The sequence below is a fragment of the Dipodomys spectabilis genome, unplaced genomic scaffold (genome assembly GCF_019054845.1).
Source record: "Dipodomys spectabilis isolate Male_0828 unplaced genomic scaffold, ASM1905484v1 ptg000001l, whole genome shotgun sequence".
NCBI classification, from domain to species: Eukaryota; Metazoa; Chordata; class Mammalia; order Rodentia; family Heteromyidae; genus Dipodomys; species Dipodomys spectabilis.
Window position 1 is genome coordinate 15,214,996 of NW_024870678.1, and position 12,744 is coordinate 15,227,739.

Consider the following 12,744-nt stretch of genomic DNA (forward strand, 5'->3'; position numbering starts at 1 on the left):
TCTTTGAGTAGATTTATGAAAAGGAAATGATTAGGTTGAATTATGAAGCTAATGTTTTTGGTAGGATATAGATGATAATTTATTTAGTGATGAGAAACATAATGTAAGAGGATACTATATGGGAACATAGTAACTGAACATAAATCCAGGGTAGGTCTACAATACTCATTAACATCATTCATGTGAGAATTGTAGAGAACTTTGTTTTAATGCTAGTCCTGCGGCTTTCCTGCCTAAGGCCTAGATGTTCTCTCTAAGCTTTTTTGCTCAAAGCTAGTACAACACCACTTGAGCCACACCCCTATTTGTGGCTTTTTGGTGGTTATTGGAGATAAGAATCTCATGGACTTCCCTGCTGGGCTGGCTTCTAACTGATTCTCAAATCTCTATCTTCTGTGTAGCTAGGGTTACAGGAGTAAGCCGCTGGTGCCTAGCAATAAAAAACGTTAAAAATGCATAAGAAGTCAGAAGGAAACTTGTATTTCGTATATATTTTTCCTTCTGAGGAATTTGGAAGAATTTCTTGGAAGTTGATGGCAACTGTGGTGCTGCTGCCTGAGTACATTTTTCAGATTCTTAAAATCTGTTTAATTCCAAATGAATTTGCTTTTGCTTCTAATGCTACTTTTTCTTAAGTTTAGGTCTTGAAGAGTCCTCATTTTTCATTTTGTACTTTTGTAACAAAATGATTTTTTTCAAACTATATTACTGGTTCTGGTAGATGAAGAGAAAGGAAAATCTGCAACTACAGGAAAGGGTCATTAATGAAGGTATCTGGCTCATGTAGTTGATGATGGATGCTTTTTCATTGTAACTATATTGTTTGTGGGAATAGCAGTTCATCGACAGCAGAGAGAAATATGGCTCCAGCTCTAACACTTATATTTTTAAGCATTGATAATAAAATAGTTTTAAAACTTATTGTAACAGATTCTTAGGCATAGAACAGTTATAAAATATAAATATACTCAGGGAATTCTGAAGAATGGATTGGTTAGAGATATGGGAAATTTTAATGTGGAATCAATATAATTTTCTGGAGTATCTGTTCTACTTTCTTTTTTTCTTTTTTCTCATATAGATATGTGACTTGACTTATTTTTGGTGCCAGTCCTGGGGCTTGAACTCTGTGCCTGGGCACTGTCCCAGAGCTTCTTTTTTTATTTTTTAATTTTTTTCATATATATTTTTTATTGTAAAGATACTGTACAGAGGGCTTATAGTTACATGAGTAAGGTAATGAGTACATTTCCTATCAAGCATTGTTACCTCCTCCTTTGCCAGAGCTGCTTTTGCTCAAAGCTAGTGCTTTACCACTTGCTCTACTTCCAACTTTTTCTGAGTAGTTTATTGGAGATAAGCGTCTCACGGACTTTCCTGCCAAGGCTGGCTTTGAACCACCATCCACATATCTCAGCCTCCTGAGTAACTAGGATTACAGGCGTGAGCCACTGGTACCTGGCTAACTTGAGACTTTTTTTTGAGTGTTTTCAAATTCAAGCATGTACTTGTATCTTACTGCTTGGTCTTCTGAGATTCCAACCCAAATGCAAATGCACAGGTAAATGAATAATATAAAGTGAACATCTGTGTAACAACCACCAGATAAAATTACACAGTAATGCAGTACCCTAGAAACAACCCCATTGTGTGGTCATCTGTGATCACAAATACCTCTCTCTGAAGGTATTCTGACTTTTGTGTTAATCATTTTTTACTTTCATTTATAATATTGCCGCTATTAAATTTCTCCCTAAGCAAAATAGTTTTGCATCTTTTAAAAATACATTTACATATTGGTTTTTTGTTGTTGTTGTTTTTTTGAGTCCAGTTGTGGGGCCTGAACTCTGGGCTTGGGCTCTGTCCTTCCGCTCTTCAGCTCAATGCTAGTGCTCTTCCACTTGAGCCACAGCGCCACTTCTGGCTTTTTTCTTTTTGCGTATGTGGTGCTGGGGAATCTAACCCGGGCCTCATGTATGCAAGGCAAGCGCTCTACCACTGAGCCACCTTCCCAGCCCTTACATATTGTTTTTTCTTTTAGTATATTTTAGAAAATTTTGTAAAGTCACTTATGAAAGGAATAGTTTCCAAATGAAAGCAGAAGATGTGTGAGTATATTATGCCTATATATGTTCTCATCTATTATTCATCTTTTACTGCTTAAGAAGGTAAGCAAGATTTGGGTTAGTTTTAATTAAATAAGAGATACAATAATTAACAGGTAACTATCAAAGTTTTATCTACTATGATGGCTCCATTCTCTTAATATTTCAGATTGAGTTTTGAATTTTATAAAGCCATCCATTTTAATAAATAGCATGTAGAAAATGCTAACACTTCAATATCATCATGAAAAGCATAAATATCAAAATGTTCTCTTTAGATTTAGAACAAAATTGTGTGCTGAGTGCTCTTTGTCAAAGTTTAATTATAAATTGTCACTTTCAGACTAGATATCAAAATTTTAATATGCATTCAAATATTTTTGTTGACTTAATATTTTAGAGTAATAAAATATTTTAAAGAGCAGAAAAAATATAAGTAACTTGGTGAAGATTTCCACCCTTACCTTGCTTCCATTAAGAATAATGGTGTAGGGCTGGGAAGTTGGCTCAGTGGTAGAGCACTTGCCTTGCATGCCTGAGGCCCTGGGTTCGATTCCTCAGCACCACATAAGCAAAAAGAAAAAAGCCGGAAGTGGTGCTGTGGCTCAAGTGGTAGAGCACTAGCCTTGAGCTGAAGAGCTGAGGGACAGCGCCCAGGCCCAGAGTTCAGGCCCCACGACTGGACCCAAAAAAAAAAAAAAAAAAAAAAAGAATAATGGTGTAGGGGCTGGGAAGGTAGCTCAGTGGTAGAGCTCTTGCCTTGCATGCCTGAGGCCCTGAGTTCGACTCCTCAGTACCACATAAGCAAAAAGAAAAAAGCCGGAAGTGGTGCTGTGGCTCAAGTGGTAGAGCGCTAGCCTTGAGCTGAAGAGCTGAGGGATAGCGCCCAGGCCCAGAGTTCAGGCCCCACGACCGGACCAAAAAAAAAAAAAGAATAATGGTGTAAGAAGTGATGCTGTGGTTCAAAGTGGTAGAGCTCTAGTCTTGAGCACAAAAGCTCAGGGGCAGTGCCCCAGGCTCTGAATTCAAGACCCACGATTAACCAAAAAATAAAAGAATAATGAGATAGCCTTTTCTTGATGGTTTGGTTGCCAGACTTTTGACTACCAATCCTGGGTTGGGAATAGCCCAAGGGTATTCGTAGTTATATAACTTCAGTACAAGTGGTTTCTATAGCTACTGTTCAGTACCAGAGTAGAACAGTGGGAAGCTTTGATAGGGAGAGTAGGATTTTTAAACAAACACAGGACATGGGTTATTACCCTGAAGCTGAACTGAGGCCCTTTATATTCAGCACTGTCATTTATCTTTTATTTCACTGTCTTTCTGGTTAGAAGAAACGGTATCAACCTGCTGTTCTTCTCTTCCGTCTTTTTTACCTTTGTCCTCCTACTTTGAGTATGTGTAGCAGAGCCTAAATATGTCTGTGAATCCTAAAGTCTTTCTGATGACGAGAGAGATGAGCACCCTCAGTGAGGTGCCTTCACTACGGTTGTGACTTACCATGGAATAAGTTTTGTGAAGCCATTTCCACTCGGATGGAATATAAATAGGTTATGGAATATAAATAGGTTAATGGTAGCGAGGTAGAAGAAATCATTATCTCATTATGAGGACCTGTCAGTGAGAAAAGAACACCTTACACAACTTAAACCTGTCCTCCAATTAAAATAGAAGCCATGTTTTCTTTTGTTAAATGTAGATCTCTTATTGGTACAGAACAGTAATTTTGTAAGTTCATATTTAGCTAAGGGATTCTATAAAATTAAGTCTTGGTAGTGAAAGACAATGAGGTAGAATTTTGGCTATGCTCAGAATGTGGGTGCGCAGTGGTAACAGAGGAAGTTCTAGAATTAGGTAAGTGGGATGGATGCTGGAATGGGGAGATGTAAGTTTTGTTGAGAGTGGATAAACAGGGATTGTAAGATTTAAAAGACAGATGAAATGAGAAAAGATGCTCTGAGAAGTGAGAAGAAAAAAACAGTCATTTTAACAACACTATAGCTATATATTTTTCCCATTTTTGTACATTTCTCGTTCCTTGACTAGGTTTCATGTTACGCAAGGGAAAAGCCATGGCTTTCTCCACTTACATATTTGAGACCATTTTTATTAACTTTTGAGACTAAATGGACAAGGCTTGGTTCTTGCCATTAGAGAACTTGTACATCAGGAGAAATACTCAGACCATTCCTTCATAGATCACCCAGAACATTCCATCACAATGTGTAGGGTTTTGTAGTGATTTGTGATATGTTGCATGAATATGAGAAAGCTCTTGGTACTTGAGGCAAAAGAGGTGGGTTATTTGATAGGGAAGTTATTAAGCATGGTACAGAGAAAGAAAAGGGTTGTGGTACATATGGGGAACTCTGGATATTTCAGCATTACTAGAATCCTGATCATCTGGGAGATGAACAGCTGGAGATGACCTGGAAGACTAAAGGGATGCCCAGTGTTGAAGGACCTTACGTAGTTTCATAAACTAAATCTAGCTTCCACATACAAGGGAAAACATGGATCTTTGTCTCTGTGGACCTGACTTAACTTCACTTAACAAACTTGTATCCAAGTCTTTCCATTTCTTTACAAATGATACAATATCGTTTTTTCTAATACACGAGTAAAAGTCCATTATATATACCACATTTTTTTGATACATTTGTCTGTTGAGGGGCATCTGTGCTGATTTCATACTTTGGCTCTGGTGAATAGTACTGCACTAAGCATGATTGGGCTGGTTGTGTTTTGATATATAGTGTCTTGTATTTCCCACCAGTAAACAAGTGCTGTGAGCTCACCCCCCCTTGACTCGTGCTTACCAGTAAGTAAATATCTAAGAAGTGAATAATAATTGTGCAGCTATTGTTTGGGGGCCTTCTATAATAAAAGCAACCATCTATTGGAGGAAGAATTAGATGAGATAGTTATTACTAGCCAGAAGTTTGAAATACATGACATTTTGTCATTACCCTAATATTACACTTTAAGGAGCTGTACACAAAACCATTTATAATAATAATAATGGTAATTATTATTATTTTTGATGATCCTGGGGCTTAAATTCAGGGCCTGTCCCTGGGAGCTGTCCTTGAGCTTTGTTGCTCAATGTTAGCATTCTGTTACTTAAGCCACAGCTCCAGTTTTGGCATTTTGGTGGTTAACTAGAGGAAAAAAACTCACTGACTTTCCTACCAAACTGGCTTTGAACTGTGATCCTCAGATCTCAGCCTCCCGAGTAGCTAGGATTATAGTCATGAGTCACTAGTACCTGGCCCATTATTATTATGTTTGATGCTAGTCCTGGGGTTTGAACTCAGAGCTTTCATGCCTTTGCTTGGCTTTTTTGCTCTAGGGTAGTACTCTACCACTTGAGCTGTACCACCACTTCTGGCTTTTTTTTTTTTTCTGTTTAATTGGAAATAAGTGTCTTTTGGATTTATCTGTTCAGGTTGGTTTTGATCCTTGATGTTTGGATTTTAGCCTTCTGAGTGGTTAGAATTACAGGCATGAGCCACCAGCACCCATTTCATGAAACCATGTCAGTCCTGTGATTCCTTAGGCCTCATTTCCCATAAGGATCAAACAACAAAAAAGCAACTACCTAACATACTGTGGAAATCCTATCATTTCCCCTTATTTAACAGGGAGGTGGTAGTGGCATGTTTCTGAGAGAAGTCAGTAATAGAGGAGATAGTTTTCCCTACATGTGTTGTTCAGTGGATTGTTAATTCCTTTATAGTCTGAGTAATTTACCCTACATAGTTTGAGAAGAACTTCTCATTGTACAGTTCAGTGTCATTAGTGCCACTAAAATGTCAGTTTCAATGTTACTACAAGCATGCATTTTTCTTTCTTTTCTTGAGGATTTATTCCCCTTTAAAGCTTATGAAATTACAAATGGCTGAAGTGCTTTCCTTTTCATTCTTTTTGGTGCTGCATTTTTAAATACAATTATAAAAAATAAGGACCATTGAGGTAAGGTGGTGCATACCTGTAATCCCAGCACTTAGGCACAAGTGGCAAAAAGACATTATATGAATTCAAGGCCAGTTTGTGCTATAGAGAGAGATCATAAAGTGTGTATGCATGTGTGATTAACTTGAATATAGGCAAGTTTATGTACTTGTCTTGTTCTAGAAGTTGGACACAGATGAATGATATACCCTTTAGAATCACCAAGGTGAATATATTTGTTTATTTGTGCATCATTCTTTAGAACTTAAGTGGCATGAATAAATGCTGATGGTGCCTGAGAAAAAAGCTGTCCTGGTTATGTGGGGGTTGTGTGATTCAAGATGGTTACAACAGGTGGGACTGAAAAACAGCTAAGGAGACAGTGCTCTGACCGTTGTGACACATGACAGTGGTCTGCTTTGCTTCAGCCAGCAGAGGGTGGTGTGCACATAAAAGTGAACTACTGATTTGTGAAGCTTCCTTTGGATTCTTTGGCGGGTGTGTTAGAATTCCTAAAGTGGTTTATGTTTAGAATTAGCAGTACTGATAGGACAGGAAATTGGTTGGGTGGGACAGTGGTTAAGAGGTTCTGTCTAGAGGTTTAGATCTGAAATATGTTCTTCCATAATGTTACTGTTCAGTGAGCAATGTCCTCTAAATGTCAAACTCTATTTTGAAGGACCCACTAATCTTCCGTATGGAACATTAACTCTTTAGCCACTGTTTAATGTCATTTGTGCTTTAAAAAATGAGAGAAAGATAATGAAAAAAGCATGAGCTTTTGAAGTCTGATTTAGGCCACAGTTCTGACAGTGCTGCATACTAGATGTGTGACTTGCGGCAGATAATTTAAACTCTTTGAACCTTTGTTTCTCCATCTGCAAAATTTAGATAATGTGCTATGAAAGATGCTTAAATAAAATAATTAACTTATGTGAATCACATAGTTGAAAGCAAATATATTTCTCTTTTGAATCAAAACGTGTGTGCATATACACATACATGTAAATGTATATACTTCTATATATGCATACATTTTCTGTATACATGTGTGTGTAATTTTTTTTACCAGTCCTGGGGCTTGCTTGAACTCAGAGCTTGAGCACTATGCCTGGGATTTTTTTGCTCAAGGCTAGTGCTCTACCACTTGGATCACAGCTCTACTTCTGGCTTTTTGGTGGTTAATTGGAGGTAAGAGTCTCATGGACTTTCCTTCCCAGTTTGGCTTAGAACTGTGATCCTCAGATCTCAGCCACCTGAATAAGATCATCAGCATTAGCTACTAGTGCTTGGATTAAAACTTGTATATATTCTTGTAATATTTATAGTTCTTCAACGATGAAATGCTATTCTATCCATTATGTAATAATTTGTAGCTAGGACAGATTTTCCTATAGAAACTTAATTTCTGGTTAAAGAAGGATGATAGGCAATAGTATAATCAATCAACATTTTTTTCTTGTCTCCTTTATTACTACTATAGTCCTGAAATTTAGGAAAGGTATACCAGTTTTTAATCTTTCACAGCCATACTTTTCTCTTTTGACATGTTCTACTTCTTGCTTGGCTTTATTTTAAATCAAGCATTTCTTGTTTACTAAAAATGTGTGAAACTCAGGTTTTATGATATATAAATAAAACTAGAATTGATAGTGGTAGACAGACTCAGAAATATTAGAGAAAGCAAATCCAGAAACACCAGGCATGCTTGAGTGAAAGGAGGATGAAACACTATATTGCTTGACTATGCTGTTCTTTTTTAAGTAAACACTTTCGGCCTTTGAGATACAGAATTTTAAAACTACAGATATTTCTGGTGGAGAGGGGGAGGAAATGTGGCTAGAGAAGAGTGAGTAAAGGTGATGAAGCATCTGTAGAGTTTACCATCATCATCCTAAGTGTGAGTCTTGTGGAAGTGAACCGAAGATAGGAAGAGAGAGCAAAAGAAAAAAAAAATTGAATTTGCCATTTTCTTTAGCATTCTGATAACATAAATTCTGAGTACTACATGTAGCACTCAGTTCATATGAACTGAGTGCATTTTAAATGTGTGTTGTTTGTAGCTATATACTTACATGTTTGAAAGCATGAATGTGATCAAAGACACACCAAATGTTTCCTGAGGACCAGTTTATGAACTGGAACCTTTCCACCTAGTTGAACAGAGTAGCTGAAGTCTCTGGCGTATCTGGTTTATCCTGAAGCATCACTTAACTGTAGGTGGTAGAATGGTTCCAACCAGTTCCTTGGCTATACAAGGGATTTGGAGCTTTGGGATTTTCTAGGAGTTTCTGTTATGAATGTACTGTTTCACAATCAGGGAACAATTGGTCTTGTAAAAGGAAACATTTCATTACAGAGCCCAAACACACTTCATATGCATTTTCTTCCAGAGAGAAGAAAATGAGATTCTCTCAGGTCACACTGTTCCAACTCATCAGTAGTATGTATGACTTTGCCACTGTGTCCGTGCTACTGAGCAGAATGCACAGCTTATTTTGCCTGGACTGTATTCTGAGGGAGCTGAGAGGTCTTAAGCTATTCAGTGAAAGAATGTGATAGATAACGATTTTTTTGTTAACCATTTGCATAGGTCTTAAATGTTTTACTTATTTATTTTTGATGTCAGGACTGCTATTTACTCCTTCTCTAACATGATATTTATATTCCTTGTTCTTTTTGTTTTTGCTGGTGCTTTATTACCTGTTTATTTCCAGAGCTATCGCTGCTTCCTAAGTTGGGAAACACCTCTCTTGTTAATATGTCATTAAACAGATTTGTGTCCAAACCCTAGCTCTGCTACTTCCAGCTTTGTAGTGTAAGCCTGTACTTGTAAAGAATTCTTCATAGGCAAAATAGTGATGAGACTGTGCATATAATTTAGAGGTAATAGTTTTTATTAGATAGTATGTATAAATTGTTTAGTATGCTTTGGGACCCATGATAAATACCTAGCAGATGTAAATTACTTTTCATTTACTAGTCATTCATTGGATTTCTACAGGTTAAACTTTATGTAGCCTAACATCAGTCATCTGGCATGATTTCAGGTGCTTGCAGGAATTGGAACTGTAGCATACTTAGTGCCATAGAATTTAAGTAGCCACCTGTTTATTTTTGATATATCAAGAAATCCAGGTATTTGTTTTTATCTATTTATCTATTTGTTGCATTGCTAGAGATCAAAACTGGGCCTCATACATGCTAAGCCAGTGCTCAGCCACCTCTCCAGCCCAGCTTATGTTTTACTTGGTTTTGCTTTGGTTTTGATTTTACAAAGTATCTAACCCTGGGACTTGTGCAGCTAGACCAATACTCCACTATTAAGCTAGATCTCCAGCAATTATTTTTAATAAGTGTTTTATATATAATTAAAAAATAAGTGCTACAAAAATAGTTTCTTGATGAACAATTGAGTCAACATTGTTTGATCTAAGCATAGGATTTGATTAAGGTTAAGGGAAGAATGAAGATACCCATTTTACATAGGAATAAAGAAATATATAAGATTATTTTATTATTTTTGTCTACCATTTTGATACTGAAATTAGGATTAAAAAACTAGGCATCATACTTCCCAGGAGTCTTTATGTCTTTCTTCAGAATCACATTAATTCGTGTATAACTGAATATGAATTTACACAAACATCAAAAAATAAGATTTTATTTCTAATCAGATTTTTTTTTCAGTTTGAAATGGATTTTGAATTTGGATGAGAAGCTGATATCTCAGTGTGTCTTGCCACTCATGTTTTCTTCCCTCAGTTTTCTAAGCCAAACTATTTTTAACATTCTAACCAAGACTGACTTATTCCGAGTCCATTGAGAGTGAATCTGAGCACCAGCCAGTGTTGGTCTGAAAGTCTGAAAGCATATCTGTCTCTTCTTTAGTCTCTGTCTTCTACTGTTCTGGAAATCCTCTATTACATTAACAGAAGATGGATATAGCCCTGAAAAGTTGTACGGGGTTATATGACATCAAACAAATGACATAAGTTTTTATATTACCTTTACCTTGACTAGATAGAAGCTTCTTGGTTTGATCATTTACATCTTTAGTCTCAGATAAATTTGGTATACAGTGAAGTTGTTGCAGTTCTGACTGTGTTACCAGGAACAATTCTCTTTGTCCTTTCTGAATAGTTTTATTTTCACTATATATATATATATATATATATATATATATATATATATATATATATATATATTTATAGTGAAAATACTGTACAGAGGGGTTACAATTACTTGAGCAAGGTAATGAGTATATTTCTTATCAGGCATTGTTGCCTCCTCCTTTGTTTCCCCTACCATCCCTTCCCTCCCTCCCCCCACCACCCCAGCCAAAGTTGTAAAGTTCATTTTTCAACATAATGTCTTGTACATCTCATTGTTGCAATGAGTCCACCTGTATCCCTATTTAAACAATTTGTTTTTTCCCTTCCCCTCCACAAATTATACCAACATCAAATACAGTGAAAACAGGGGTTATACCGTAGGGGAGGAACATACAAAGCAACAAAGAGATATCTTATAAATATATCTGAATAGTTATCTATGCATAGTATTATTGTAAGGATTTAGTGAGATGAAGCAAATGAAGACACTTTGAACATCCAAGTATGATACACATGTAAAATAGTTATATATTTCCAATTCAGGTAATAATGAAGATCAAATGTATATCAGAATGTGACTTTCTTAGAGAAAACGGCTATTTTGATTGCAGGCTAACAAAAGAAGTAACTTAAACATCTTTATATTTTGTTTTCCTACCAACTAGAACCAGGACCAGTATGCACATCTGCTAAATGATCATTTTCTACTCTACCAAGGCCATAATTCCTTCCGTGAGAAATATTTCAGTGGAGTAACAAAAAGAATTGCCAAGGAAGAAAAATCCAACCAGGAATAAAAATTAAGATTTTGAGCAATGAAGAAGGATTGCACATATGATGGGAAAGACCTCTGGATGTGGGTATTTGTGTATAATATAGACACATGGGCTGTTTGAAATTTTTTATAGGAAATAAAATATTACAAATTAAATAGAGAATGTAATAATTATCTTTGTTCTATAGACTTTTGTTGCATGTGTTGTAAGGTCTTTTAAAACTTACTTAACTTATATTTGTACTTTCAAGTGTTATTGGAAATTGACTCAACAGTGTATTTTTTACAATTAGTGTACAAAGAATATATTGACTTTTAAACTGTATCTACCAGATATGTTATGGGCAATTCATAGTAGTTAAGAATTTATTTATTTATTTGTTAAATTTGTTTTTACTTAAAATTGATTTGCATTGCTACCAATAAACTTCACAGAGAGTTTCTAAAATCATGTAGTATTTAGTTCTTTTCCTCTGGGGAGGTGTAATGAGGTAAATGAATATTTGTCCAGTTTGTTCCAGACAAGTACTAACAGGGACGGTGGTGATGCTAAGAAAAGCTAGGACCTGACAATCTCAAAAGATTCTAAACTCCTTGAGGCCTGAGTACATCTGAAGCTCATCTGTACCTTGGATTTGCTCTTGCATTCCTAAATCTTGACTGTCGGTCAAGTTAACTACCCTCAATTTTTGGTTTAGAAAGTCACATAGTTAAAAGCAGTAACAACAGCACAAATCCTTGATGGTTCCCTAATGGTATTAAGCCTAATCAGTGTTCTTTGAAATACAAGCTGTATTTTTCTTGAAGGAGAAACTTTGCTGAGTCTACATTGTGTCCATCATGGAAATATCTTGTTTGAAAACCACTATACCCATTAATTCTGGATGCTAATAGCTTTCTGCCTTCGGTGGTCAAATGTACCTCAGCAGGGCGGCAGTAAACGGATCCTCTGTCTCTAACCAAAGCCTATTTTTATTTATGTTATTGTTATTATTTTAGTGTTACTGGTGATTTTTATGAACTCACGATATTAACTTACATGGCTGCAGAGCTCCAGCAATGAGAGGTCAGCCTATCTGCTTCTTTCTCCTTTTCTTCTCTTGCAGCTCTAGATTTCAGCAGCAGATCTCAAACATTTCAGTGATTAAGTTTTGTTTGGATTTCTGGATGTGATTTGTGGTACACTGGGGAAAATCTAAAAGTATCCAAAGATGATTTATTTTCAGTATTTCTCTTTTAAACCATCCTATTTAAATTTTTTTGAGGTTATAATGGGGGGTAAGTATGAAGTGCTATAGCTGACTCAATCGGAATATGAAATTTTTTCACTTAGCTACTTTTTGGATTGTTAATAAATTAGTCCAAGTAATGTTCTGGAAATTTGTAACATTAATTTTAGTCACTTTGTTTTTAGATATTACCCAATGTATTAAAACCCTCAAATTATTTTTATTAATAGTAATTTGTCTCTTAAAATTCATCCTGTTGTGGCTTTATTTTCATATTTGTCAATGAGTTAAGGTTCATATTCCTGAAATATTACCGTATTCAGAGTGCGAATCTGTATTTTTTTAAAAGTTTGCTATTCAGAAATGAGAGAGAAATTCAATTACTTTCAACTAATTTTTGAGTATAGAATATAGGTCTCAAGGCTCTTTTATTCTAAAAAGAGAGATTCTTATTTTATGGCACGGTGGTCTTTTTGTTTTCTGTGTAAGTGACAAGCGGTCATTTCCAGGATTGCTGTAGTTTCCATGTGACCTCTCTGTATTTGCAGTTACTAGCAGGCACT

General features: G+C 36.0%; 1 protein-coding gene across 4 annotated transcripts in view; it reads left to right on the forward strand.

Moving 5' to 3' along the window:
* Trmt11 (tRNA methyltransferase 11 homolog) overlaps positions 1-12,408 on the forward strand; it is a 42,911-nt gene extending 30,503 nt beyond the window's left edge. For 3 of the 4 annotated variants that reach the window (XM_042702316.1, XM_042702501.1, XM_042702399.1), the window contains one exon: positions 10,843-12,408. In XM_042702316.1, coding sequence (XP_042558250.1) covers positions 10,843-10,974 — 132 coding nt within the window. In that variant the 3' untranslated portion in view covers positions 10,975-12,408. The remainder of the gene's footprint in view (positions 1-10,842) is intronic. The other variant, XM_042702442.1, reaches the window with a different exon arrangement.
* The last annotated feature ends 336 nt before the right edge of the window (positions 12,409-12,744 follow it).